Consider the following 27,500-nt stretch of genomic DNA (forward strand, 5'->3'; position numbering starts at 1 on the left):
GCTTCCTGGCAGCATCAGACACATGTAATGAAGTTACAGGATTGAATCATTTTCGAAGGCTAGAAATGGTACTGTGAGGACAGTGCCAACTTTGAAGTCAGACCATGTGGATTTAAACACAGTCTCTTAGGCTTATGACTTTGTGCCTTCTGCAAGTCACCTAAAAATCTCCGAGCCGCGTTCCCTCATCAGGACATGGGTCTACCTATTTCTTTCAAGAAGAATAAATGGAGTGATGAGATGCTACCTGGGGCTACCTAGCATAGTGTCTAGTACGTAGACATGACATTTCTAATACATAGAAATGACATCTATGAGAAATACTCATGGAAATGAGTACTAACCAGGTGCCAGGCGGCTGTTCTAGTTTTACCCTCTGAGGTTATACATATGGAACCTCTTACTCTTCTTGGTATTACCCTGTGCCTAATGGTGCATTAAAAAAAAAAAAAAAGGCAAAAAAAGCGCAAAACAACCCATTCATCCTTCCAGTAATTAGGTTAACTGTTGTTCTTATAAAAACTTTTTAGACTGATTGAAACCTTTAACTTGAACTGGGACTAGAGTGTGTCTAGTCTCCACCTTGAGGTTCAGCCTTAGGCTTAGCCTCTTGTTGTCTCTTGGATTTAGACTGAATGTCACACCAGGAGAGACCCTTGCTTGATAAAGAAATCAACTTCAGACAGAGCACCCGCACCATCTGGGCAAAGGTCGGATGGCTTTCAGGTTAAAATCTCTGGTGCTTTGGGCATTATGCTTTTCTTCCTGTGAGCCTCAGTGAGTTTTTTAATTAGGGAGTTCTCTCTGGGGTTTGTTTGCTTTTTGTTGTAATTATTCATTACCTGTCGGAATCCTTGTGAACAATAAGCAGCGTTTGTCTTAGGCTCATTTTAAAAATCTCACCTCACTAGTTCTCAAGATTGTTTTCTCAGGATATTTCAACTCTGAAGATGTTCGTTAATTCTGTTCTGATGCATTCTATAATCAGATTTCCTTTTGAAGCACTCTTGAGTCCTATCGAAACTGTCTGCAGGGTTGTGCCTTTCCCCGAGGATGAAGAGGCAATCTTTGTTTCAGCAAATGTGGATGCTAGTCCATCCGCTAGTAATGGACTAGCCAGATTGCTGGTCCATCCCCAGCCCCATCCAGAAAACAGGGAAATTCTCAGTTCCTTCCTTCCTTCCTTCTTTGTTCTTTCCTCAAGGGACCCAGCTAGAGGACTCTAAACACTTGAAAATTTTTTTCCCTCCCCTATGCATTAGTTTTATAACTAGGTAGTTTTTGTATCTTGTGTTTGCATGATGGGGAATAAGCAACAAAGATAAGGTTGTAACAGTATAATTTTCTGGCACATTTATCAATTTTTCTGCTTTATTTTGGTGCCTTTTCTGGACTGGTACCAGAAAATTATGAGATCCGCAAGAGCTGAAATTATCAATGGTATGAAGTGAAAATGAAACAAGTGCAGAGATACCTCCCTGGTCCAGTGGGGATGTATGGCATGGCGTCCAGTGTGACTTGTGGAGAGAAGAGGTTGGAGAAGTTCTCCCTGGAATCTTCTAACCATCCCCCCCGTCCTGTTTTTGAAAATATTTTTATTCAGAATCTGAGAATCCCCTGAAACAAAGGGATGGTTCAGCTGTTTGAGTCAAAATAAGCTTGTTAAAACCGAGTAACTCCTTCAAATCTTGATGAGGCAGATGCCTCTCATTACTTATCCAGTGGCCTGAGGGAAACGAGCCAGGAGTTTCTCTCTGGGAGGAGCCGACAAGGGTCCATGACAGGGGAACGTTCATTGGAGTCAGCAGCCGGTTGGCAGCTGTGGCCCATGGGCTGAAGATTGAACTGCCTCTCAGGCAAGTCCTGACTAGTTTCTCATCTTAAACAATGTCTGGACCTCCCTACAGAATGAGACAGAATTCAGTGTGGCTGTATCTCAGAGAGTCAAATACCAAGGTCTTTTAGCGTTCAGCTTGGCGAGCTCCAATCTATTCTCTTCACTACAGCTGAGTGATATTTTAAAAACAGAAATTGGTTTGTGCCCCTACTTGACTAAGGTCTAGACTCCTTCCCCGTGGCCCACGAGGCTCAGCAGGATCTGGCCTGAGCTTACCTTGCCAGTTTCACTTTAAATAGACAAAGGTCCTTCCCCTAATTCTTCTCCAACATTCTTCTCTGTCTGATATGTTATTCCTCTCACCTTCACCTTTTAGGTCTTCGATGAAACGTCACATCCACAGAGACTGCCTCTCTGGCTCTCTTGGATCACATCCAATCCCCCTGTTAAAGGTCTCCCATTCCTTGTAGAACTTAAAAGTTTTGCTCAATGCCTTGCCAGGCTGTGAGGTTTGTGGTGGCATTTTGGTCATCCTCTGCTTCAGGGCCTAGTAGAAGGATAATTAGTAGAAGGATAAATGACTCACTGATTCTCTCCCTTCCTAACTCTGCAGAGACAATAAGTTTAGCCTCTGTAGTTTCCCTTGCTTTTCCCCACCTCTGGTCTCTACTTGGTGAATTTCTGTTCATCTTTTAAGATCAAGCTTAATGATCTCTTTGAGATGCTTTTTCTAGTCACCAGTCAGGGTGGGCCCGATGGCTTAAATGAACAGAAGCCTCTTTCTAGCTCATGCAGCGTCGTCATCAGGCTTGTCTGGTTGCCGGCTCCTCACTCAGGTACCCAGGCTGAGAGTGTCCCCACCTGTGTGCTTCCATGATTTCCAAAGCAGGAACAAGAAAATGTGGTAAGCCAAGTGCTGGCTCTTAATCTTTCCACCTAGGGGTGGTATGCTTTGCTCAGACATCATGTCTAGTCATATAGCTATGCTTAATTTCAAAGAGGATGGGGAAGTACATTTGTATGGTGTGCCCTGGAGAAGGAAAACTGGTAATATTTGAGGAGCAACACCAATGCCAGCCAACTCCCTCCAAAGCCTGGCTGCTTCTGGTATTCCCAGCCTCTCACTTAGAGGGATCTATTCTTCCACTCCCCGCATTGTTGCATGAAAGACCTTGGAATCAACAGGAACTGAATGACCTCCAAAATATTAATGTCAAGCACACCACTTTTCAAGTGTCTCCCAGCTTTCTGGCTCCTGCATTCTAGTACCCTCACGGTAACCACATGTTGCCTCCCTTAAAATTCCTGCTGCACTTTGGGTTCCCTAAAGAAGCAAACTCTGGTCTGTACGCTGGGATGCAGGGAGATTATTAGGGAATGCTCCTGGCATGAAGGCCTCTGGGGAGGGCAAGAATGGAGGATTGGACAGAGGGAGAAGTTAGCTCAATCTCGCTGAGGGCTCTGAAATCCGGATGGTCCTTTAGAATTATCTTGAGCTGGGGTCAATGAGAATCAGTCTTTGTTGTAGATCACTCCCAGGATGAAGTGTGACGGTGACTGTATAATCTCTCATTAGCCAAGGACATTCTCACTAGAAGGATAACAACTGATGGCATTAGGAGACAGTAGTCCCATTAGCTGGGGGATTAAATTCTCTAGTTCTGAAGTGATATCTGAGAAGTGCAGTGCAGTGCCCACCCCTAGGACCCAGTCCTGCTTTCAGCTGTCTGCCTCCCTCTTCATGTCCTCACATCTGTCCTTGATAGCCGCGATTCCTAGACACCTCATTATCACCAACTCTTTCCTTATTCCCTCAGTTCCCCTATATCTCGTTTGACTTGTATCTGGATAAAAACTCATCTTTGGTTACACCAAACTTTCCAGTTACCCTTCTCCTGCCCCTGAATACCTGAGTGGAATTGGAGAAAAACACATGGCCATGTTGACTGCTCTCACTAACTCGTTCACAATCACAAATCACAGCAGCTCCTTAGCCCCTGAACTATCCGCTCGAAGAATTGTTGTTCCCCTTTTATCAAAATGACTATTTAATACCTTATCCCCCATTCCTTAAATATCTGATACCTCCTCCCTTTCTTAATTATCAGGTGTTACCCTCTCTTTTCATTTTCACTGAGGAAAATTAAAATAAGCAAAGGAAAGCTACTTCCTCTTTCTTCCAACAAATTGGCCAGCCAGCTCCACATCTTCCATGATCTCGGCTTGGTTCTTGTTGTCAAGATGACTCGTTCCACCTGGGCACCGCTTCCCACAAGACTTTGCTCCCACAATGCTCTCTGTCTTCTACGTCATCAGTTTGCCTCACTTGTATTGAATCCTTCCCAAGAGCATACAAAGGTGCTGTGATCTCTCCCATCTTGATGCAAGACTCTCTTGACACTGAGTCTCCCCAGAACTACTACCCCATTTTTCTTTATGGGGAAAAAAAAATCTCAAGAGGTTTGTCTTGTTTTTCTTTCTCTGCTCCCTCCTCTTTGTTCCCATCTTTAATTGACTTGACTCAGGCTTTTCTCCACCACTTTCCCAAATCTACACTTCCTAGGTTAAGGTCAGCGGTGAACTACTTCATGCCAAATCTCGTGGTTAGTGATGTCTTGATCTTATTCAACTTCTTAGTAGGTGACCAAAGTGATCATCACTCCTTTCTGGAAATCTTTTCCTCTTGACTTTTGTGATATCCACTGTTCGGTGAAGCAAAATGCTTCAACGATGCCAGGAATCGACTTGTTAAAGAATTCTAATGCCCTGGGTGTCAGAAAGATCTGAATTGCCTCTCATGCTTATCTGCAGTTACTCTTCTATCTTAAATTCGTTGGAGACTTCCCTTCATACCCTAGCTTGATGGAATCTCATTATATAGTTTTTATAGTCCCGTTGTCCTTTTATTTTAATTGTGCATTGTCTTAGATCATTTTTGGAAGCACATGATCTTGTGTAAGTAGAACACTTCGTTTATTGCCTGAAGCACTTCAGTAATTTCTGGTATTTTGTCCTCACATTTAAGGAAGTCTTGCTAACTACGAGTGTCCTTCTAGGACCTCAGTTATTCCACACTAACTTTTATTTATGGACTGACAGATCTTTAGTGCTGAAAAGAATCTGATACTATTTCAGTGTGTTTCATAAGGAAATAAGTCAATCTTCTTTCACTTTTAAAATCAAGAAGTAAGATTTCTAGTGCCCCATCATAGCTGTTTTTATCCTTGTTGCTGCACATGATAGTGCTTTAGGACTTGGGTGGTTACCTTCATAGTAACACTACGCTCCTCTGTCTTTTTCAAGGTGCTTCCATGAAGTAAAGCATGGCAAGTAAGAGACTGATTTCTAAGTTCAAATCCGAACAGGGCGACTTTGTGGCCAGATATTTAACTTCTCTAAGCCTCAATATTCTAGACTTCAGAATGTCAGTAGTGCTGTACTCGGATCATGGAATTGAATGGGGCTTATATTAGATAATGAATTGAAAGATGTGAAGCAGTAGGTTCAGAACTGACCTGTATGACAAAGGGATTCAGGGACTCAGCATGGTTAAATGCTAGTAACTGGAAGAACCAGAGCTAGAACTCTCCTTGTGTTAGGTCCTCATGCTGTGCGCCACCATCTCTTCTTCTCCATCTCCATAAGCACTTTGAGTAAAACGAACACTCAAGGCATTTTTGAAAACAACTTCCAGGACAGACTCAAGTCTCTGCTTAAGGCTTTGGGTTATTTCAGTCCTTACCATGAATGCTGATGAGGAAGCGGGCGATGCTCTGACTGCCATTTCAGAGAGAAAGAAATCTTTTTGTTGAATCAGCCCATTATTCTGTCACACGGGAGGGATCTCCAGGTCAAGGGACAAAAGATGTCAGTTTGTATTAGACAACAGCTGTTGTCTATATTCACAGTACAATATGGGAGAAATTGGCTGTGCCATCATTTTTTAACAGATGGATTAAAGCGTGTCTTAGTAAGACACATGAGAGGAGAGGGCTGGATCTTCTTGATCTCTCTGATACAAGCTACACCATGTACAGTGGACATCTGATAAATATTAATTGGTATCAACTCACTGGACACAGAACTCCTTGGTTTTGGATGTTTAACTCCAGCATCCTCCTTGGAGAGAGACTAATAACAGCAGATTCAATCTTCATACTTTTTGGTTTCTTTCTTTCTTTCTTTTTTTTTTTTTTTTTTAAAGATTTTAGTTATTTATTTGACAAAGTGAGATCACAAGTAGGCAGAGAGGTAGGCAAGAGAGGGAAGAAGCAAGCTCCCTGCTGAGCAGAGAGCCCGATGTGGGGCTGGATCCCAGGACCCTGAGATCATGACCTGAGCCGAAGGCAGAGGCTCTACCCACTGAGCAACCCAGGTGCCCCACATCTTGGTTTCTTTTTTAAAAAATTTTATTATTATTATTATTATTATTATTTTAATATGACAGAGATCACAAGTAGGCCGATAGGCAGGCAGAGACAGAGAGAGGAGGAAGCAGGCTCCCCACCGAGCAGAGAGCCCAATGGGGGCTTGATCCCAGGACCCCGAGATCATGACCCGAGCTGAAGGCAGAGGCCCAACCCACTGAGCCACTCAGGTGCCCCACATCTTGGTTTCTTAACTGTTACATCTCACCTTGCCTCTTTCTCCAAATACTTTCAGCTCAAGATGGGATCTAAAGCACCTGAATGCAGCTGAATTTGCATTTGAGTTTTTCTGTTTTACTGCATCTTGCTTTTTCTCTTAGCTTTGATGGACATTTGCGTATTTCAATTTCCTTGTCAGATGATTACAGTGAGTAGGGTTCATTCCTTCACCTAACTGTGATGTTGCTTCTTTTGTTCTCTTTCAGATATTGATGAGTGTGCGGCTAAGATGCATTACTGTCATGCCAATACTGTGTGCGTGAACTTGGCTGGGTTATATCGCTGTGACTGTGTCCCAGGCTACATTCGAGTCGATGACTTCTCTTGCACAGGTGAGCATGAAGAAGCAACTTCGATTTTCTGATTTACCCCTTCTCTGCACCCTAGGTGTGTTGTTAAATTTAGCTCCAGGTGTCGTCGGTACTACTGTAACCCAGCCAGCTAGTTTTTCTCTTGCATTATTTTACCCTTCCCTTTGGAGAAAAAGGTGCGAAAAGGAGTTTTATCCGTGTAATTTATTTCTACTCCCAGCGGACCTAGAGACATCAGTTTTAAGGATAGAAAATTACCAAATTATTTTCCTTCTGTCATGCTGGAATGTTTTTGAATATAAGAAAATGTACTTTGTCCCCATCAAGAAAGACAAAGATTAAGTTTAGAGGGGAACAGAGTACCTCTTGGTCGGGGATTGGGCATTTATCGGAGCCAGTCAAAACTTTGGATTGACATGTGCTGATGTTCAGTTTCCCGGATATGGCAGGGCTTGCAGTGCTCAGCCGGAAGGAACTCTAGGAATGTGGGCGGTGCCTTCGTGTGAGCAGTGCTGGCTTTGTGGGCAGTTGGTGTGGGGGATTCCAATATACTTCAGTTATGTATATGGAGATGTGAATAGTAATGTGGCCACGAACGGTAAAGGTTCTGAGTCTTTTTGGTTTTGGTCAGATGTCTTTAAGTGACCAATCTGTAATCTTATAAGAAAAGTGCCCCTTGAGCACAAAATTCCAGTCATTTTTGTACCGTTCCCTAACTCCTGCCTCCTTTTATATCCTATTAACAATGTCCTATAAACTGAATTTTTCACTCAGAATGGACTGCTACTCTTAGTGAATAAGACTCTTAAAAGGTCTTATTCCCAAGACCTTTTCAGAAGCGCAGAAAGTGGCAGAAGTTAGGGAAGCATGTTTGTACTTCCAAAACGCTTTTTCCATTGATTGTTGTATGTTTATAAGTTACTATATTTCGGCTAAGGAGCCGTAATATAGGTTTCTGATGAGGGTAATATAGGTTTCTGATGGCCGCAGATGGCCAATCTCATTTATCTTTTATGTGGTATAACTAAAATTCCTAGAGAGAAAAGAGATTGCGTAAACACAGCATGCTGAGAGCTAAACATTTTAAGGGGGGCACAAAACCCTTTTGGACCTGTAAACACACAGGCTAAAAATCTTATGTTCTACACGATAGTTTCTTTGTCCTTATGATTTACCTTAACTCTATGATCAGAAGGAACCAGTGAATATCCTTCTACAACAATAGCACATAACATGGAACTCCCTAAACCTTGATTAAGGCCCTGCTGTGTAGAAAGGCCTTGTTGAAGTCACAGCAGAATACTGCCTCTGCTTTACTTTTCCCAAAGGGCGAAAAGACTGGAGCTTAGTGCTCATTGAAAGCCTCTTAAGGATGGGTGCCCTGCCTAGTGGTTTATATATGGAACGAGATAAAAAATGTGTTATTTATAGAATTACTTTGAGAAAGCAAACTATGTTACTTGAATAAAAGACAAGGGTGGGCATGTCAGTAGGTACCCAAGCATCCTCCCTCAAAAAAAAAAAAAGGGAGAGGCTGAGAGGGACTTTCTCTGACTTACATAATTAGATGGCTACCCACGATCCTCTCACTTGATTTTAATTTTCTGAATATCACTTATCACCACGTAGAGTTTTTATTTTTTATATGTGATTTTCAAAAATTTGTCTCTATTAGAATATCAGATCTGAGAACGGGGACCTTTTCTCTTCTCTTCACTACCTATTTTGGTTACTTAAAAACATAACATAGCTGGAAGAGTTGGGGGTGTAGAGAACCTGGCAGAGCGCAGTGCTTAACAAATATTTATTGAATGAAGGAATGAACAAAACTATTTAGCCTTGGGCTATTTTTTAAAAAAATTCATTTATGAATGAAAGCTCATATCTGCTGTATCTGCCGTAGCTGTGATACGTAACTCTTAGGTTATTGTGAACATCAGATTGTATATGTGAAAACATTTATCATGGCACTTGGATCAGTCAGGGTGTTTTGCAGTAACAACCCCAAATATGCTGGACTTAAAATAACAAAGTTTTGTTTGTCTTTCACTGGTCAGCAGGAAAGCTTCTCTGCTTGTCATAATTACTGTGGAGGTACAAGCAGATTGAACAGTCAGTATTGGGAACATTTCCAGTCACCAAGATGTGAAAGAGAGAGCCTGGCAGGGGTGGGGAGGTTCTTGGCAACACTCATTCCATGTTGTTGTCAGGGAGGGACACATACCCTTTCCACGCTCTGCTCGTCTACTAGATCTAGTCATCAGTACCTAAACCCATGTAAGGGGATGAGGAAGTGGAATTCTGGTTCATGCCTAGAATTAGGAGAAAACTAGAAATATTTGGTAGATGGTGCTAATGAATACCGTAGTGATTGACACTTAGTAGATTCGCAACAGATCGTGTTTCCTTTGACGGGAGCTGCTTATTAAAATAACCCTTTTCTTTTCAACAGTACACGGTGTGTTGGGGAAAGTAGTCTCATATAAATGATGATGATATTAAGCAGCACTAAGTACTATGATGGAAGGACAAGCAAAATACAATAAGAAAAAGTTGCTTGATTTCCAGAATGGAGTGTGTAGGGTGCTTTTGCAAGCCAAGAATATCTCCTGGAGTTTGCTGAGGCATGTTAGCATGCAGTGAGTGGATTGGGGTAGGATTTCACGGTGGAGAAAATGGATGGCAGCGAAGAGACCTACGAGAAAAGCATTCTTCCTGCCATTTCTCCTCTAGATCAAATTCTAGGGCCTCCATGAGATGCTCGCGTAGTAACCTGGAGCTCTGATACTTCCCTTGGTGTCCTGAAAGTAAGCCTCTTAGGCCAGAGGTGCTTTTCATGCTTTTCACTCTCCAAGACAGATCCGGTCCCCACCTCCAATCTCTGTCATTTCTTTATTGGCAAAGACTTCTTCCTCTGAGTCTCTACTTCTCTGTGGCAGTAAGTAAGGTGTATAATAGATGTTGGCCACTGTAAGGCATCTTTTCAGATATTTCATTTTTCAAAGATCAATTTCTGGGAGAAATTGACAGACCTGAAGGCATCCTTGGTTGGCCCCAAGCTCCTGATACTGCATTTCTCGTTATTGGCATTCCTGATTTCCAAAGTTCATTCAGGAATCTGTCCCAAAGTAGTCAGATTCTGCTGCTACTGTTAAGTTAGTTTGCTAACTATGTCAAAGTCACTGTTTTCTTTCTTTTAGTGTGCCATTTAGCCGGACCTGAACTGCCCTAGAAGTCAGTAGTAATACTGAAAAATTACGTTCAACTAAAAATTAGTGAGCCTAGAAGTAAAGAAGATCTACCAGCTTTGGTAATAGATTACTGAATGATTGATTGATTCACCTGTGTCATTCATTTATTAATATATCTAATACATAACTAGTATCAGTCATGAGTATTAAGAAATACGGTCAGTGAGAGTAGTGATAAATGACCTCTGTGCCCTGAGAGTTCATGATTGAAGCAACGTCTTCACATGAAAAATCTCAAATGTATATTGACTGTCAAAATATGTTCCAGTATTTGCCAAATCAATCCTTCTTGAAAGTCTTAGTAGAATTTAGATGAGCATTAGGTGTTTAATCTCATGTTAGTTGTTAGCCCTTTTTAAGTTCCAAAAGCAGATAGCCTTTTCAGAGTTTATGCTGATAACCACGATCCTTTTAGAAAGACTGCACCTGAGACAAATAGATGCTCAAGGGGAAACACAGTGTGTCAAATAGAAAAGAAACTTTAACTCTTTCCCCCTATCTTGTTTTAAAAAGGAAAAAAAAAAATCACATCTCATGGGAAAATAAAATAAGGAGGGTTTTACATCAAGAGTACTTACCCACAACTTGAAATGTGCTATGACTTAATTTTTACCCGTAGAAGCTGGGGATTCCCCGACATGACCATGTATTATATACAAGGCGTCTGTACTTTTTTCTAGGAAAGCATCCCTTGCCCTTTGAAACGGTGAGATTGAAAATGTTGGATACTTGGGCCAGTTTTTGGCCTTAGGATTTGTGTGAGTCTACTTCACTTCACTTTCTCTCCTATAAGAGGACGATGGGTTGTCTTCGTTCTTTTATGAATTTCGAAACTGGAGGATTCCCTGAAATTGGTTGGTGGGGTGCTTTTCTCTTTTCTTTACCTTTTGATTTTTGCGATGATCAGACTCCTTGATTTACTGGTCCCTGACTTTCATTTATCCCCAGTTAAACTAAGGCTGTGTTTAAGTTGTTGGATAAGATGTTATCATTAGATTCTCAGGCAGCTCCAAAGCAGAATACCTGTGATTTATGACAAAAGCATGCAGCAATAAGACAGGTACTTGACAGGAATGGGTAAGCATTCATTTTTATGCCAGAAACTTCCCATGAAGGTAAGAAATAAAGGAAACAAGTAAGATAACCTGTATCCCATGTGATTTCTATTACCTTGCTCAGAGGAATTGTATTTTCTTAATACTGGCATGGAAGAAAGCTTGAAGAAAGTAAATGTTTGAAATACTTGAAATAAGCTTGGTTATAGTTAGATATCATAGTCCATTAATTTTAGTGGTTTAAATTAAGTACCTTATAATGAAAGGTGGTGAGGCAATAGTTTAAAAGACTTAGGAGTAGGAGTAAAAGGCCACTGTTACAAATTTTAGACCAGTTTTCTGAAAGAGGAAAAAAAAAAAAAACTTTTCTCCTAAGGTAGAAGATACAAAGAACACTTTGAAATATGAAGTACCTGATGTCATTTTATGAAGCAGAGCCATATGAAGTAGAGCCAAAATAGAACATTCTGCAACTTAGTAGAGCATGGTCATAAAATGTCTATTGATTATCCTTTTCTTTAAAGCATATAGCATGTGCTTGTTTTGGACATGCTTGTTCTTACTTACTTCTGACTCCCTGGCAGCATTAACGGGTTATTAATTACTTGGCTCTCAGACTCAGAAAAGGTGAGATAGCTTTAAGAATGACATTCCAGTCATGGGCCTGTAGACTACTTCAACTGAGTGAAAGATGCTGTATCAAATGTTTTATGGTGCAAAACTACTTTTTTTTTTTTTTTTTTTTTTTTTTTTTTTTTTAAAGATTTTATTTATTTATTTGACAGAGAGAAATCACAAGTAGATTGAGAGGCAGGCAGAGAGAGAGAGAGGGAAGCAGGCTCCCTGCCGAGCAGAGAGCCCGATGCGGGACTCGATCCCAGGACCCTGAGATCATGACCTGAGCCGAAGGCAGCGGCTTAACCCACTGAGCCACCCAGGCGCCCGCAAAACTACTTTTATTAAAGATGGCAGGAAACATCTACTGATACACTGAATAAAGAAAGTCAAAGCAAGACTTATAGTTTTGGGTATTCCAAAACCCAGCTAAAAGTTGTGATGATTATTAAGGGACATTTATCCTTTGCTGTGATTTGGCTGGTATGTCCCCACCCTTTTTTCCCCCCTTCTTTAAATGGCTGGCTCTGTTACCCACTTCCCCATTCAGAGGAGGGATGTGACAGTGCTGAAAGCAGGGCTCCAGGATCCTGATTTGTTTTTGTGCAGAAGTTCTCAACTCTCAGCTCAGGTTAGAATCACTCAGGACATAGGTAAAAGTTAATGTTCGGGTATACCCTTGCGTTTGGTCTATGTCTGAGACCTCCCTGGCTTCAGTTTGTTTAAAGGTCATATGCAGTCTTCTTTTGTAAAACAGAATGGTAGAAAAGATTTTTTTTTTAAATAGTTTATTTATTTATTTGACACAGAGAGAGAGAGATGGAGAGCAGGAACACAAGTAGGAGGAGTGGGAGAGGGAAGGCTCCTAAGCAGGGAGCCTAATGTGTGGCTTCATCCCAGGACCCTGGGATCATGACCTGAGCTGAAGGCAGATGCTTAAGGACTGAGCCACCCAGCTGCCCTGGTAGAAAAGATTCTGAAAGGAGGAGAATTGTTCTCCACATTACCGACTAGAAAATCCAGAGTGGATAACATAAAGTCAGGAAGTAATGACTCAACCAGTTTCTGGAGAAAGGGCCCTTGCCTCCAAGACTGCATTCTGAGATATGTAAGCTCTGTAGAGAGAAAATCCTCAGCAAAATATTAGCAAACAGAGTCCACAATACATTAAAAAATCATTCACCATGATCAAGTGGGATTTATTCCTGGGATGTAAGGGTATTCAATATTCACAAATGAAACAGTGTGATACATCACATCAGTAAGAGAAAGGCTAAAAACCATATGATTATTTCAGTAGATGCAGAAAAAGCATTTGACAAAGTACAACATCCATTCATGATAAAAAACCCTCAACAAAGTAAGTTGAAAGAGAACATAGCTCAACATAATAAAGGCCATATGTGAAAAACCCACAGCTAAAATCATACTCAGTGGGGAAAAACTGAGAGCTTTCCCCTTAAAACAAGGATGTCCACTCTCACCACTTCATTCAATGGAGTACTGAAGTATGAGCCACAGCAATCAGACAACAAAAAGAAATAAAAGGCATCCAAAACAGTACGAAAGATGTAAAATGTTTACTATTTGCAGATGATATGATATTATGTAGAAAACCCCAAAAGAGTCCACTGAAAAACTACTACAACTGATAAAAACATTCAGTAAAGTCTCAGTATAAAAATCAATATGAAGAAATCTGTTGCATCTCTATACCATAATAATGAAGCAGAAGGAGGAGAAATTAAGAAAACAATCCCACTGAGAAGTGCATGAAAAGTAGTAAAATACCTAGGAATAAACCTAACCAAAGCAGTGAAACACCCATAGTGTGAAAAGTATAAAATATTGATGAAAGAAATTGAAGGTGACGCAAGTAAACGAAAAGACATTCCACATTCATGGATTAGAACAAGTATTGTTAAAGTGTTAAAGTGTATGTGCTACCCAAAGCATTCTACACATTTAATACAATCCATGTCAAAATACCACTAGCATTTTTTGTAAAACTAGAACAAAAATCCTGAAATTTATGTGGAACCACAAAAGACCTTGAGTTGCTAAAGTAATTCCAAATTACTTTCCAATTACAAAATTACTTTGGTAATTTTGAAAAAGAAAAGCAAAGCTGAAGGTATCTGAATTGCAGACTAAAAGTTATATTAGCTCCAGTAGTCAAAACAGATGGCAGTGACACAAAAATAGATACACAGATCAATGGAACAGAATTAAAAACCCAGAAATATACCTAGAACTATATGGTCAATTAATATTTAACAAAGCAAGAGAGAATATATTCAGGGGAAGAACAGCCTCTTCAACAAAAGGTGTTGGTGAAAGCAACATGCGAGGGAATGAAACTGGGCCACTTTCTTACACCATACACAACCATAAACTCAAACTGGATTAATGATCTAAATGTGAGACCTCAGCCAATAAAAATCCTTGGAGAGCTCAGGTAGCAATCTCCCTGACACCGGATATACATTTTTCTTAATATGTCTCCTGAGGCAAGGGAAACAAAAGCAAAAATATACTATTGGGATTACATCAGAATTAAAAGCTTCTGCACAGCAAAGGAAATGATCAATCAAACTAAAAGGCAACCTAATGATTGAGAGAAAATATTTGCAAATGACTTATCTGATAAAGAGTTACTGTCCAAAACACATAAAGAACTGATACAACTCAATACCTAAAAAGCAAATCCAGTTAGAAAATGGGCAGAGGACATGAACAGACATTTCTACAAAGAAGGGATCCCGATGGCCAACAGATAATGAAAACATGCTCAACGCCACTCATCAGGGAAATGCAGATCAAACCACAATGAGATCTCACCTCACACCTGTCAGAAAGGCTAAAATCAAAAACATAAAAAACCAGTGTTGATGAGGATGTAGGGAAAAAAAGTAACCCTCTTGCACTGTTGGTGGGAATGCAAACCAGTGCAGCCACTGTGGAAAATATTATGGAAGTTCCTCATATGGTTAAAAAGCACAACTACTCTGTTCCAGCAATCATACTACTAGGCATTTACCACCCCCCCCCCAACTAATTTGGAGTGATGTGCACCCCTGTGTTTATAGCAGCATTATTTACAAGAGCCAAATTATGGAAAGAGTTCAAGTGTCTATTGACAGATGACTGGATAAAGAAGTGGTATAGTTATGCAATGGAATATTATTCAGGCATAAAAAGTATGAAATCTTGGGGTGCTTGGGAGGCTCAGTGGGTTAAGCCTCTGCTTTCAGTTCAGATCATGATCTCAGGGTCCTGGGATTGAGCCCCACGTCAGGTTCTCTGCTCAGCGGGGAGCCTTCTTCCCCCCACCCCCGCCCCCGCCTGAACTTGTGATCTCTCTCTCTGCCAAATAAATAAATAAAATCTTAAAAAAAAAAAGAATGAAATCTTGCCATTTGCAACATGGGTGGAAGCAGAGAGTATAATGCTAAGTGAAATAGAATACTCAGAGAAAGACAAATACTGTACGATTTCACTCGTGTGGAATTTAAGAAAACACATGAGCAAAGAAAAAATGCGATTAAAAAAACAAGAAACATACTCCACTGTAGAGAACCAACAGATGGTTACCAGAGTGGAGGTAGGTAGGGGAATGAGTGACATAGGGGGTGGGAATTAAGGAGAGCACTTGTGATGAGTGCTGGCTGAGATGTGGAAACGTTCATTGCTATATTTTACACCTGAAACTAATAAAACACTGTTAACTGTGCTGGAATTACCATTTAGGGTGGAAAAAATACTGTAGAGAGAGAGGCTATGTGATGCCTCTGCGGGCGGGGCCTTATGGGGAGATTCTGAATCTTCAGCTGTGACATGAGTGCTGGGATGCCTCAAAGAGCTCGAAAGATACATGACCTCTCTGTGGCACCCTGTGTCCTCTGGGACAAGGATGAGACCGCTCCCTCTCTGCCAATGTCTTGCTCATTTGGAATCCTCTAGAGCTGTGACACAACCTGATGGAAGTAGGGAATTCTCAGATGACCAAGACAAACATTTCCACAGCCCCACTTGTCCAGAAGAATTGGCGAATCATTCATTAAGTTAAATTGAAGGAATTGTAGAAATCTACATTACTTCTACATACATCTTTGTGACTGGGCTTCTCTGCTATGACATGTAAAGGAAACAAAGTCAACTAAAGAAATAAAAGGAAGAAATTGAGAGGCCCCTCCAAACAGGGCTTACATAGGGTAAAAACTCATGGAACATTGGGTGTTTCAGGGCAATTTCAGTTTTCCATATGTAATTCTGGAAAAGCCAACGGTCAGATATTTATTGCATTTCACAATAGTAGTGTTAAAATAATGCTAAGGTTTTTAAAATTAGTAAATATGTCTTGGGATACCAAAGGACATTCCTTGTAAGGTTTTGGGATGAAAATAAGTCTGAAGGATTTGTGTGGCATTTGGCTTCTTTGTTGGGTTGAAGTGGGAGTGAGTTCTTTTTATACCAGCACTGTTGTAAAGGATCTAGGACCATTGACTGCAGAGAAACTAAGATGAATGATGGAGCCTGCCCCCGCGGTATTTGTGTACAAACCTATTAAGTACTGTGTTACCCTTGACCCAAATTCATCAAAGAGGCTTGTTAATATTTCTACACACTCTATTGTTGGAATGGTGTGTTCAGAATCACAATTAAGCTTTCATGGAAAGGAGTTTAAAGATGCCTTAGCACTTACACCATTATCGAGGCTAGTCATGCTGCCAGGCTGTATTCACATTTGGGTGGACACAATGCGTGGACATTTCTCTTTAATAACCTAATGAGCTACTTATACTCTTTTTTTCCATCTCCAAGATAGGGTCAGTGCATATATGTAACTATTGCCCTACTATTTTAAGGTTTAGTGAGCCATCTTAGGATTTCTTCAAGATAATTGAGAATATATATTACTGATTCATGGGCCAGAGTGAAATGTCTAAATTTTCATGGTTAAAAATCTAGTGCATATATTTGTGTATAAATTTTACAGGTTGAAAGCTTTGCCACTTATTTGCTTTATGAATTGGAAAACGATTTGAGTTCTGTGCTGTTTCATCAGTATCCTCTCTACAGGCTCAAAGAATTATGAAGCATAAAGTGGGACAGTGTAGGCATATCAGTTCAGATAATTTTAAAGGAAATAATAATAAAAAGCCCTTCTGACTCCACTGGCTTAAATGATAAATATATTCTCTTCTAACAAAGTCTAAAGGGACAGTATTTCCAGAATTAGTTAATTCAGCTCCTCCATAACCTCATCAGTGACAGGTTTTTTTTTTTTTTTTTACTTTTTATTTTCAATGTGACAGTTTGAAACTTGATGTATCATCTCCCTTCAAAGTCTCAAAATGGCTGAAGTAACTCTTAGCATCATAGTTTGACTTAACTGTGTCCCAAAGTCAGAAGGGACAGAGGATTCCCTTTCTGTAGTGATTTTTTAAGATCAAAGAGAACTTTATTAGAAGGCTACCTCCAGCAGATTTGTTTTCATGTCTCATTGGCCAAAACTGTTCAAAAATAACTATTAATAAAATATATCCTAGACAAAAAGAATTAGCTTGAATCAAGATTTATCCCTAAGGTTGGCGTAGGTCCCAGCTTTCTCTATAGTACTTGGCTAACTTATATCTAAACAAAATTTGGGTTCCATTCTTAATGAAGGAGAAGGCTGTGTGTATGTGTAGATCCACAATTATAAAGACAACTGACAGCATCTGTTAAGAGTATTCAAAGGTTTGAAAACATTTACAAGCTTAGGAGTAATTACAAGAAATGCAATTAGGTATGTATATGACTATCTGTGGGTAGATATGTAGATAGATACTGTATAGTTATATGTTAATCACCCATTTCTGGAGATGGTCCAAGAAGTAGGTGCTTTCATACATTGCTGATAGGAATGTTAATTGTTACAAACTTTCTTGAAGGCAATTTGAGCACTTATCAAAAGGCCTAGAAACATTTATTTATAGCAACGTATTCCAAGGAAACAATCAGTCTCAGTTACATATGTGAGAATATTTTCATTATGGCCATCTGAAACTGAAAGCAGCCTAAATATGAACTAATGGAATTTTGATTAAATGAATTTAAAAAATCCATATATGGGAATACAGAGAATATTAAAATAATTTTTAGAAGAATATTCTCTGTCACTGTATAGTAGGATGAGATTCAAGTTGGTGTATATATTGTTTTCCAATTACAATGGTAAATCTAAATTATGAATGAACACATGCATAGTCACATGCATATACAGACACAGAAACACAGGCAAGGCATAGGCCTCCAAATAAATAAGTAACAAAGTATCTGAGTGGACAGTTATCTACGATATCTTTTCTTTATGCTTAGTATTTTCCAAATTTTCTGTGGAATGGAATACAGTGCTCTGAATCTGCGTTATGTTTTCATGTCAGAAAAAGGTTATTAAAATAACAGAAAATGCTAGACAAAGGTGAGATTAAGTTTATTTTGTTCAAATCCCCTCTTATCCTACTAAATTAAATTTTTAAAAATGTTTGTGACTTGGTAATGCTAGTGCCTTTTATCCTGAGTAACCTAGATTATGAATCTGAACTAAAGAGATTTAAAGCTGTGGCTCTGCTTCCTCATATTCCTGGAGAACTTGATTGGCCAACCCGGCAATTAAAGGACTCTTGGAATTATGATGCTCTTTTCCTCCTATGTGGATCCGGGAAGGTGATCTGATGGGTAGGTCCCACCTGCTCTATTCTTTTTAAGCCCTTCTGGCAGGGCTTCCGGGTTCAAGGTGTGCTCCAGTGTTTTTTTCTGGACTGTGACCAAGACAGAGATACTGAGAAGAGATTGAACAGGCCTGTGATTTCCATGGTAAAGTAATCCCTAGATGAGAAGCCAGCAATGTGGATTCTAGTCCATCTAGTCCATGGTGTCTAGTCTGGGTTCCTGCATTCTAGTCCTGCCCTTGCTACCAGCTCATTGCATGAATATCACCAACTCACTGGTTTTCTTTGGACCTTGAAAGATCAAGGCTGACTAGCTCAGTAGTTTTTAGTCAGAGGAGCTGAGATTCCAAATAAGTTTTCTTTTTGAAAGATTTCAGCTTCTTCCTTTTTTAATGGTAACTTTGCAAAACGTCTAATTCCATGATTCTGTAGGCTATGGTTCCTGACCTGTAGGAGGTTATGATCTCTTTGAGGGACATAAAATTTACATTTAAGGAGAATAATTTTATAGGGCACATAACTAAATGTTAAATTGTGAGTTATGGATAATAAATGTGGGAAAGAGCCTTGGTACTGGAAGGAAGGCATTCATTACTACATGGTGGAGAGATGTATTTCCCACAGGAAGGTGTCTGAAGGAGTTCTGTTGCTGTATGGGAGATGGCGAAAGAAGAATTGAGAAGTGATAGGGGGTCTGGTACTTTAAAAATAGATCCAGATCCATGTTGGTTGATCTACAGGTTGACCTAGAGCTCATCTGTGTAGAAGGAGAAAGAACAGAAGTCTTGGAGTCAGATGGGCCTGGTTTCCTACTAAAATGCCAGGCATTTGTCACCTGGATCGTCCTGAATTAACTTCTGATTAACGGACACGTCTTGCTCCCAGAATTGCGAGGAGTGAATGCAGTAGTGTTTATAAAGTGCTTAGGAGAGGGCTCCACACTGATGCTCAATACACGTTTTACATGTGAGGAAGCTGACTTGAGACTGTCAGGAGGTTAAAGAGTGGTCCATAACCACCGGCTAGGAAGTAGGGGAGCAGAGAGATGAATGTGGGGCTCCTGACTCCGGAGACTCAAATGCAACCACTATCAGAGCCCTTTTGAAGATGCCCTTAAAGTGCTGAGGCAACGTGGTCTGCAGATGCTTAGGAAGCAACTGCCTTTATTAGAAAGAAAGAGCGAGCCTGGAACTTGGGGCACAGAGAAGCCTGTTTTATGCCCAGCTCTGCCATTTAGAAGCATTGGGATCTTGGGGAGACTCCTTCAGGGTTCTGCATCTCGGTTTATTACAGCAGGAGAGAGGGTTGTGTTTTAAGGTTTCAGCGTGTGAGGAGCCTCACCCACTGACTGACCTTTTAGTACTGGTGCTTAGTATTGAAGTCTCAAACCTAGTAACCGCATTTCCTTATCCCTCCCCTCTTCTCTTCAAGCTCTTGAGGCTCTTCAGAGGACAGCATGGCACCTTGGAATACATTTGGAAAGCTGCTTTCCTTGAGAAACTCAATTTCTATAGACAGGGTCCAGAGTCTCTGGAAACACAGGTGCAGTCAGGTGCTTATGCTGCTGGGTTAAGGAGACCAGTGAGAAGTGGATTTCACAGTGCTTGATGGTAGATTTAAAGGGAAATACTGCCTTCTGAAGTTACTAGCTTGTAAGTTGCAGTAGACCAGAGTTCTGGAACAAGTTCCATAAGTTCTTCTTTAAACATTTAAGCTTGTTTCCTGAGAAGGGATGCTCCTTAAACTGAACACAGCTGACATTTATTAGCCTAGACGGCTGGGCATCTAGTTAGTCCTTTGGGGTGGCCACAGGACAAATTGTTTTCGGGGGAAGGATAGAAGGTTAGAAGCTCAGTGTAGGTTGAACTCTGGGATGAGGTCTTTGGCAGTTGAGAAATGTGATGTCCTTAAAGGGAATTTACACAAAGAGATGTATAAAGAAAAGAGCAAGTTTAATAAAAATATAAAAGTGACTATAATGATAAAATAATACATGTATATTGTAGTAACATTAAGAAATCAATAATAATAGTAATAATAATAATAATAATAATAATAATAAAGCATGCATAATTTATCTGTTTGGAAGATTTCCTCCTACAGTTTTCTATGCCTATGTCTGAATTCTGCATTGTGAAAATCATACAGTGTCTTCCAGTTAATATTTTAATTTGTCTACTTACTTAATGAATTTAGCCCAAATTAGTAAAGTTGCAGATGTTGGTGACTGCGAAATAGGCTGTCCTATGGATACATTGTTACAGTTTCTACCAGCTGGAGAAGTGTTAACATCCAGTTGCCTCTGTGTCTTCTGCGGCCTTATCATATGCATGTGTTGATTCTTCCTCTGTTATGAGTGCTCATTGTTTTGCTCAGGTTGCTTGAGGAGTGATTTATAGCATAACAGTCAGAGCAGCCCCAAGTTGGAGGGATTCGTGCTTAGGGTTAGGGAGAAGGAGGAGCCAGTGTCTCTGGTGTTATTCATTAAGGACATTTCAGGGAGACGTAGGTTCCTAAAGAGCTATGTAATATTAACACACACCTTGGTGGCTTGAGGACCTTGTTTAATTACTTTATGTAAGAAAACTTTGTAACTAGACAGAGGCACTCTGGTGAGTTCATGATGTGTGTTTTCTATATTTCTATTTGAATTCTTTGTCCTTTGAAATTCAAAGAGGATGCATTTCCTAGATCAGCTAGCCACTTTTTTTCTCTGTAAGGTTTGATTTTCCCATTCCAATTGATAAGTTAAATATAGGGAAAGCATTAAAGTATAGGAGTTTCAAATAGCTGGGATGTTAGACACTTGTAAGACATCAGAACATGCTTTCAAATTATAGTCATTTGATTCTGAATTTTGATGAATTTTGTGCCCAGAAAGGTCTTGCTTATGGATTGTCTAAAACCCTTAGGGAATTTTCTCATCAGGAAAACTATTTCTTCCGCCAAAGCAAGTGGTTCATCTGACTTGGTTATATTAAAAATGTGGCATTGCGGTGTGCCAGGGTGTTCAGTCGTTAAGTGTCTGCCTTCAGCTCAGGTCATGATCCCAGGGTCCTGGGACCAAGCCGCACATCGGGCTCCCTACTTGGCAGGAAGCCTGCTTCTCCCTCTCTTGCTGTGTCTCTCTCTGTCAAATAAATAAAATCTTTAAAAAAAAAAATGTGGCATTGATCAGAGGAGACAGAGATGATCCCTGCCTATCAGAGAGGTGGGGGAGGGTATTGGGACAATTCCTGTCTTATCTAGAGAGTGTGTGGCACTAAATGTTGATGTGACAATAGCCCAGGCTAGCAGCTTATGGGGCAGAAGGAACAAAGTGAAGGTAGACCCTGTGATGATTTTCTTGGCCTCATGCAAACCTTTCATTTATTTGTTTTTTAGGGCATGTTGGGACAACTCACAGATTTGGAGGTGAGGAAGACTAGAAAGTTGGGCCCTCAATCTATTTTTAGGATTTAGAAAATCAGCAAGTCACCAACTAGCACTAGCATGGTATCATATTTACCTTTCACAGCTGCTGGAGTTTTAAGTTTAATATTTGGACATGACTGATTCTGTTTCATCTCCTGTTTCTTTTTTCCTCTTGGCTCTCTACTTTTAGATGTGTTATAGCTTTAATCCTTGAATCTTACTTTCGTTACCTTTCATATTTGCTTCATTAATGTGTGTGTGATTATTTATGGTTGAACCTGACAAATGGTGTTTAAATGAAAGACTGGGGGTCAAAAATGCTCTAAAACAGGAACAGCTGCCAGGTGTTGGCGAGGATGTCGAGAAGGGTGGAACTCTCACGCGCTGTTGGTGGGAATGGAGAATGGTGCAGATACTGTAGAAGGTTGACCCTTCCTCAAACAATTAAAAATAGTTATAAAATGATATCCAACAATTCTGCTTCGGATATATACCCCTGATGATTGAAAACAGGGTCTTAAAGAAATATTTGCACAGGCATGTTCATAGCATCTTTGTTTACAATACCAAAAGTTTAGAAGCAATGTAAGTGTCCCTGGACAGATCATTAGGTAGGTGACATGGGATATTATACACACATTATGGAATGTTATTCAGCTGTAAGAAAGGAAATTCTGATACATGCGACAGTATGGATAAACCATAGAGAGCATTGTGTTAAGTGATGTGAGACCCTCCCCAAAAGACAAATACTGTGTGATTTCATTTATATGTGTTAACTAACATAGTCAGGTTCACTGAGACAAAGTAGAATGGTTGTGGCGCATGGGCTGGAGGGAGGGAAGTTATGAAATGAGCATATCACTTCAGTTTTGCAAAATAAAAAGAGTTTAGAGATGGAGGGTGGTGATGATTGTGGAACGATATGAGCGTTTTTAATACTACTGAACCGTTTACTCAAAACTAGCTAAGATGGTAAATTTTATGTTACATGTATTTTACCAGAATGTTTAAATATTGGGGAAAAATGCCATTGGGGAAAGATCTCTTCCCGTTACTAAATCGACTTTAGAAATAACATTTACCATTGCTTTCCTTAGTCCTTATTAGACATCAGCTTTTTGAGCTCATATAGTGATTTGTTCGTTCCTTACTTTATTCATTCTTTAAAGAGAAATCCAAGCATCGGGTGTTGTTCTAGACATCAGACATACACCCGTGAATGAAGCAGAACTTTGTTGCCAGTGGAGCATGTGTTCTAGTTGGGTGCAGTCAAACAGTAAACGGGTAAAGGTAGAGTATGCCAGATGGTGATGAGAACTACGGGGAGACGTGAAGTGAGGGGAGAGAGAGGGAGGGGCAGGCTGCGTGGGTCATGGCATTATTCGATGTCGGGGGGTCTGGAAAGGTCTCACTGAGAAGCCATCGTGGAAGCAAAGACACGAGAGCAGTGAGTGTGCAAGCCATGCCGATATATGAAATAGCAGTTGCGGGATCTGGGCACAGCAAAGGGATAGAACACTCATCTGCTCAGTGACTGAGGGTTAGATAAGAAGGCTTGTTAAATCCAGAAACTCTAACCTGCCAGTCTTTAGCCTACAAGCGTCTCTACTGTTCTCTGGTAGAATAACGTACATGGGTTTCATGGCCATTATTTGCCTGGGAGACTCCTTTCCCAGACTCTGGGTCATGGCTCTCTTCCTGAGTATAGATGATAGATGTCAGGCCATTGGATAAATGAGGCGTTACTGTATTTTTCCTGTAAACGGAAAGGAAAGGTTTAATGGCCCCAGCCATTACTAAGACAATCCCCCTTTTTGAAGAACAGAGTTCAGGAAGGGGCACTTTGAGCACAGCATGTAGGGAATTCAGTGCCCATGTCGCATTACTGTTGACAAGGCCCCCATATTTAATTCTGCAGGGTAAATGCAGCAACTCTAGAGTCAGGGCCAAAAAATATCTCTAAGCAACCAGGGAGCTAAAAGAGCCTTGGTTTTCCTTTATGCTTACATCTGTGGTTTTCCATTTTCCCTGCTGTTGATAAATAATTCAGAAAAGAAAAGAACTTCACAGCCCCGACTTTTTAATGCAGAGGACAAATACATTATGTGACTGGTCCCCGAACACCCACAGGCTTTTAAGCAAGAAGGTCAGTAGTTTGTGTTTGTCGGTTGGCAGCATGTTCTCTGGGGCTTTGCAATCGATTGGGTTTGTTCTTGTAATGAGAAAAAGGGGAGGTCTGTGTGGATGATATGTACAGAGCTAGTGCTGCCATGTTGTCATGGCTCCTAAGTGGACTGCCCAGCAACAGGTCATAGACCGGTGGGTTGGGCTGCATGGCTCAGAAGGAAGGAATACATGGGATTTCTTATGACATCAGGTCACTGTCTTGATGCCAAAGTGGGCAGGGCTGCACTGCCACAGTGAGCATCTGAGAACCAGCACATGCTGGCAGGGAGGGAAAGGGATCAGGATGCCTCATGTTGGAAGTTTTGTCCTCGTGAGACTAGTATGTGCATGCTTACCCAAGCATGAGATCCGTTTGCTCCTGAAAATCCTTTCTAATGTAAGCATAATAATGTATAATGTGTACGTATATGTACGTGTATAAAATACAGAGCCAGAAGCTGACTTTGAAGCCTGACTTTTATGGATATAAATGTTGGGATGATTCATGTTTAGAAACAATGTTACTACCTATATATTTAATAATTTAGGTCCACATTCGTAATGAATGCTGATGATAAGTTTGCCAAAGAAAATAGGGTAGAGGGGGAAAAATTGGTATTGGTTCACTAGAGCAGCTTATTTTAATCCAGACTAATATACTACATGCCCTTTAATAGTAGATTAAAAAGTGACTTTCAGAGGTCCCATTACATTCTTGCTCTTTGAAGCCAAGAATCACGGCCTTGAATCTCTTCATCCACCGTGCCTGCCATAAGGAGAGGCATTGGTTCCCTTTCTCCTTCCTCCCTCCCTACCTTCCTTCCTTCCTTCCTTCCTTCCTTCCTTCCTTCCTTCCTTTTGACTAAATGCCTGTCTTCAATCATTGGGAGCATTATAATAGCAGTTTTGTTTGATTTGTAGAACTTTATTTTTAAAGATGCTTTTAGTTTCATTCTTAAAGCTTTTTTTTTTTTTTTAAGATTTTATTTATTTATTTGACAGAGAGAGATCACAAGTAGGCAGAGAGGCAGGCAGAGAGAGAGAGAGAGGAGGAAGCAGGCTCCCTGCCGCGCAGAGAGCCTGATGCGGGACTCGATCCCAGGACCCTGAGATCATGACCTGAGCTGAAGGCAGCGGCTTAACCCACTGAGCCACCCAGGCGCCCCCATTCTTAAAGCTTTTTAATAGATTTTTAAAATCACGTGTGGACATCCTACTGACATTGTCTTTCTTTGGTAGTGTTTGTTTCAATGAGTATTTATGTCACTGTTGCATATCGACTCAGGCCATCATGATGTTTTATTAACTAACTATTGACTTGTGACTTGGAATTATCATACACATGATCAAAGAACCTTCGTTGGCCTGTCAGGAGATTTCTGCAGAGGAAAACCGTAGACATGGGTTCAGGATGGGCAGCTGGCCTCCCCTTTGAAGGCCTTTTCATGCCGAGTTTGTAGTTGCTTTTGAAACTTGTTGGCAAGTGTCACCCGTCTGCTTTGTTTAAACTGGTGCCTACAGAGCCGAAGCAGGGACACCACTGCTTTCAGTGTGCTGGTGACGGGTGCCGGTGGTGCTTTCCCTCAAGGACTGGCCCATAGTGGGAGGGGCAGGTGTGGAGAAGTGGTGACAGAGGTTCACGGAGAGTAGAACTAAATATCAGAAGACCTATGTTCAAGTCTCAGCTTTGACTGTCCTTCACTTTATGACTTTGGGCAAGATTCTGTATATAAGGATCCTCTTTCTTCTTGGTGCTGAGGAAGAGCCCTCTAGTTTCAGGTTTCTGAAAATCTGTGATTCTAAGTATGGTGAGTTGTCAAGAAAGGCAGAAGGGCAAGTATTTCAGGCTGGGATGACTGGAGAAAACTTGGTTTGAGTTGGTAGTTCCGGAGCCTAAAAGAGGGTTTTGTGCTGATGGTTGGCACTGTGAGGACAGACTGGCAGGAGTTGAAGCTTGGATGGAGAAAGGCCCCAGGCGGGCGGAGAGTGTTTTAACTGCACTGGAACAACCACTCTTGAGCGGGGGCGGGGGGTGCCCTTAACCAAAGACTAATGTGCTGCTTTGGCTTCTTGGTTTCAAACCCCCTGATTATGCCAGTGTGGATAATCACTCATTCAGCACAAGTACATGCTGATTATCATTTATGCACTGAGATTAAGGTGTGGAGGAGACAGGTTCCTGCTTTTGTACAAGAAACTTTTTGGAAACTTCAGGTAACATTATGATTTGTCAGGAATTTCTCCCATACGGAATTGGCATGAGTGTGGGAGGTGGTTTGGGACACTTTGAAGTGCATCTGAGAGCTGTGAACTCACATATTTCAATAACCTACTTAAGAGAATGTGCTTTATAATGCAGAGTCCAAATACTTGAGTATTGGAGGTGTAATACACAGTTACATCAAACTTAAAGCCAGCAGAACTAGGTTTACTAACTACTTGACTTGTACAAATTTCTTAACTTACCTAAAGTTCGATCTCTCATTTATATCATGTGCATAGTATTAGTATTTAGGTCCTAGGGTGTTTTTGAGGATTAAATGAAATATAAATGTAAAACGCTTTACCTATTGCTAGTATATGATACATGCTCAATACACGTTAGATGTTACTGTTGGTATTATTAATTTTTATTTTGTTTTTCACTTAATATTTCACATGTAATTATGGTACCTCTTAAAGGGATGGAGAAACCACACTGTCGCCTTTATTGCTTTCTATTAAACCAGGAGAACTCCTTGGCTATTGGGAGAACGTGAATCAGATGAGCCATCTGTCTTTATCTCTTTTAGAAAGCATCTCTCTGTAAAGATTTCTTGAGTGATAGAGAGGAAAGAAAAGGATGTATCTCTTACATGTGATAGTGACTGTATTACTTAGGATAGATAGATCGGTCCTATGATTGGTAGCTTGTAAAGGACCAAACCAGTGTGTCTGGTGTGACCCAGATGAGCACAGAGCAGATGAAGATGCTTCAGGAACATTGCTGATAGGACCACATTTCCCGACATGGTGGGGGGACATATGGTGCAGGGTAGAACCCTGGCTTCAGAGCCTGAAAGGCTTGAATTTGCATCTTTGTTTCACAAATCATGTGACCTGCAGCAGGCCACTGTAACTAGTCTGAGCCTGTTTTCTCATTTCCAGAATGGAATGATCACAACAATGCTTTTCATCATGTGGTAATGTGAGGGTTAAGTGAGCTAATACACGTAAAACCGTTAGCGGAGGTATGGCTCGCAGAATCGGCAGCTAAAATTCACAACCAGCTATCTCACAATACCTCAGCAGAGTTGCTCAATAAATACTGGACTCCTCTCCCCTCAGTTACTTTATATGCTTTAATTTGGTTCTGTAGAGTTGAGTGAAATACATGAAACACTGGCTTTCACCTTTTGAGATTTCTCAGTTCTTAGTCCCTAAACTTAGTGTTTCATTCTCATGCCCGAGTCCCTGCAAACTGTTTGTGGATTCTAATGTCTGCAC

At 40.6% G+C, this 27,500-nt stretch overlaps 1 protein-coding gene across 2 annotated transcripts in view; it reads left to right on the forward strand.

Annotated features, from left to right (window-relative positions):
• NELL1 (neural EGFL like 1) overlaps nucleotides 1–27,500 on the forward strand; it is an 833,013-nt gene that overhangs the window by 391,521 nt on the left and 413,992 nt on the right. For both annotated transcript variants that reach the window (XM_032359330.1, XM_032359331.1), the window contains exon 13: nucleotides 6,690–6,815. In XM_032359330.1, the coding sequence (XP_032215221.1) occupies nucleotides 6,690–6,815 (126 nt within the window). The remainder of the gene's footprint in view (nucleotides 1–6,689; nucleotides 6,816–27,500) is intronic.

This window comes from Mustela erminea, chromosome 9 (assembly GCF_009829155.1).
Source record: "Mustela erminea isolate mMusErm1 chromosome 9, mMusErm1.Pri, whole genome shotgun sequence".
NCBI lineage: Eukaryota > Metazoa > Chordata > Mammalia > Carnivora > Mustelidae > Mustela > Mustela erminea.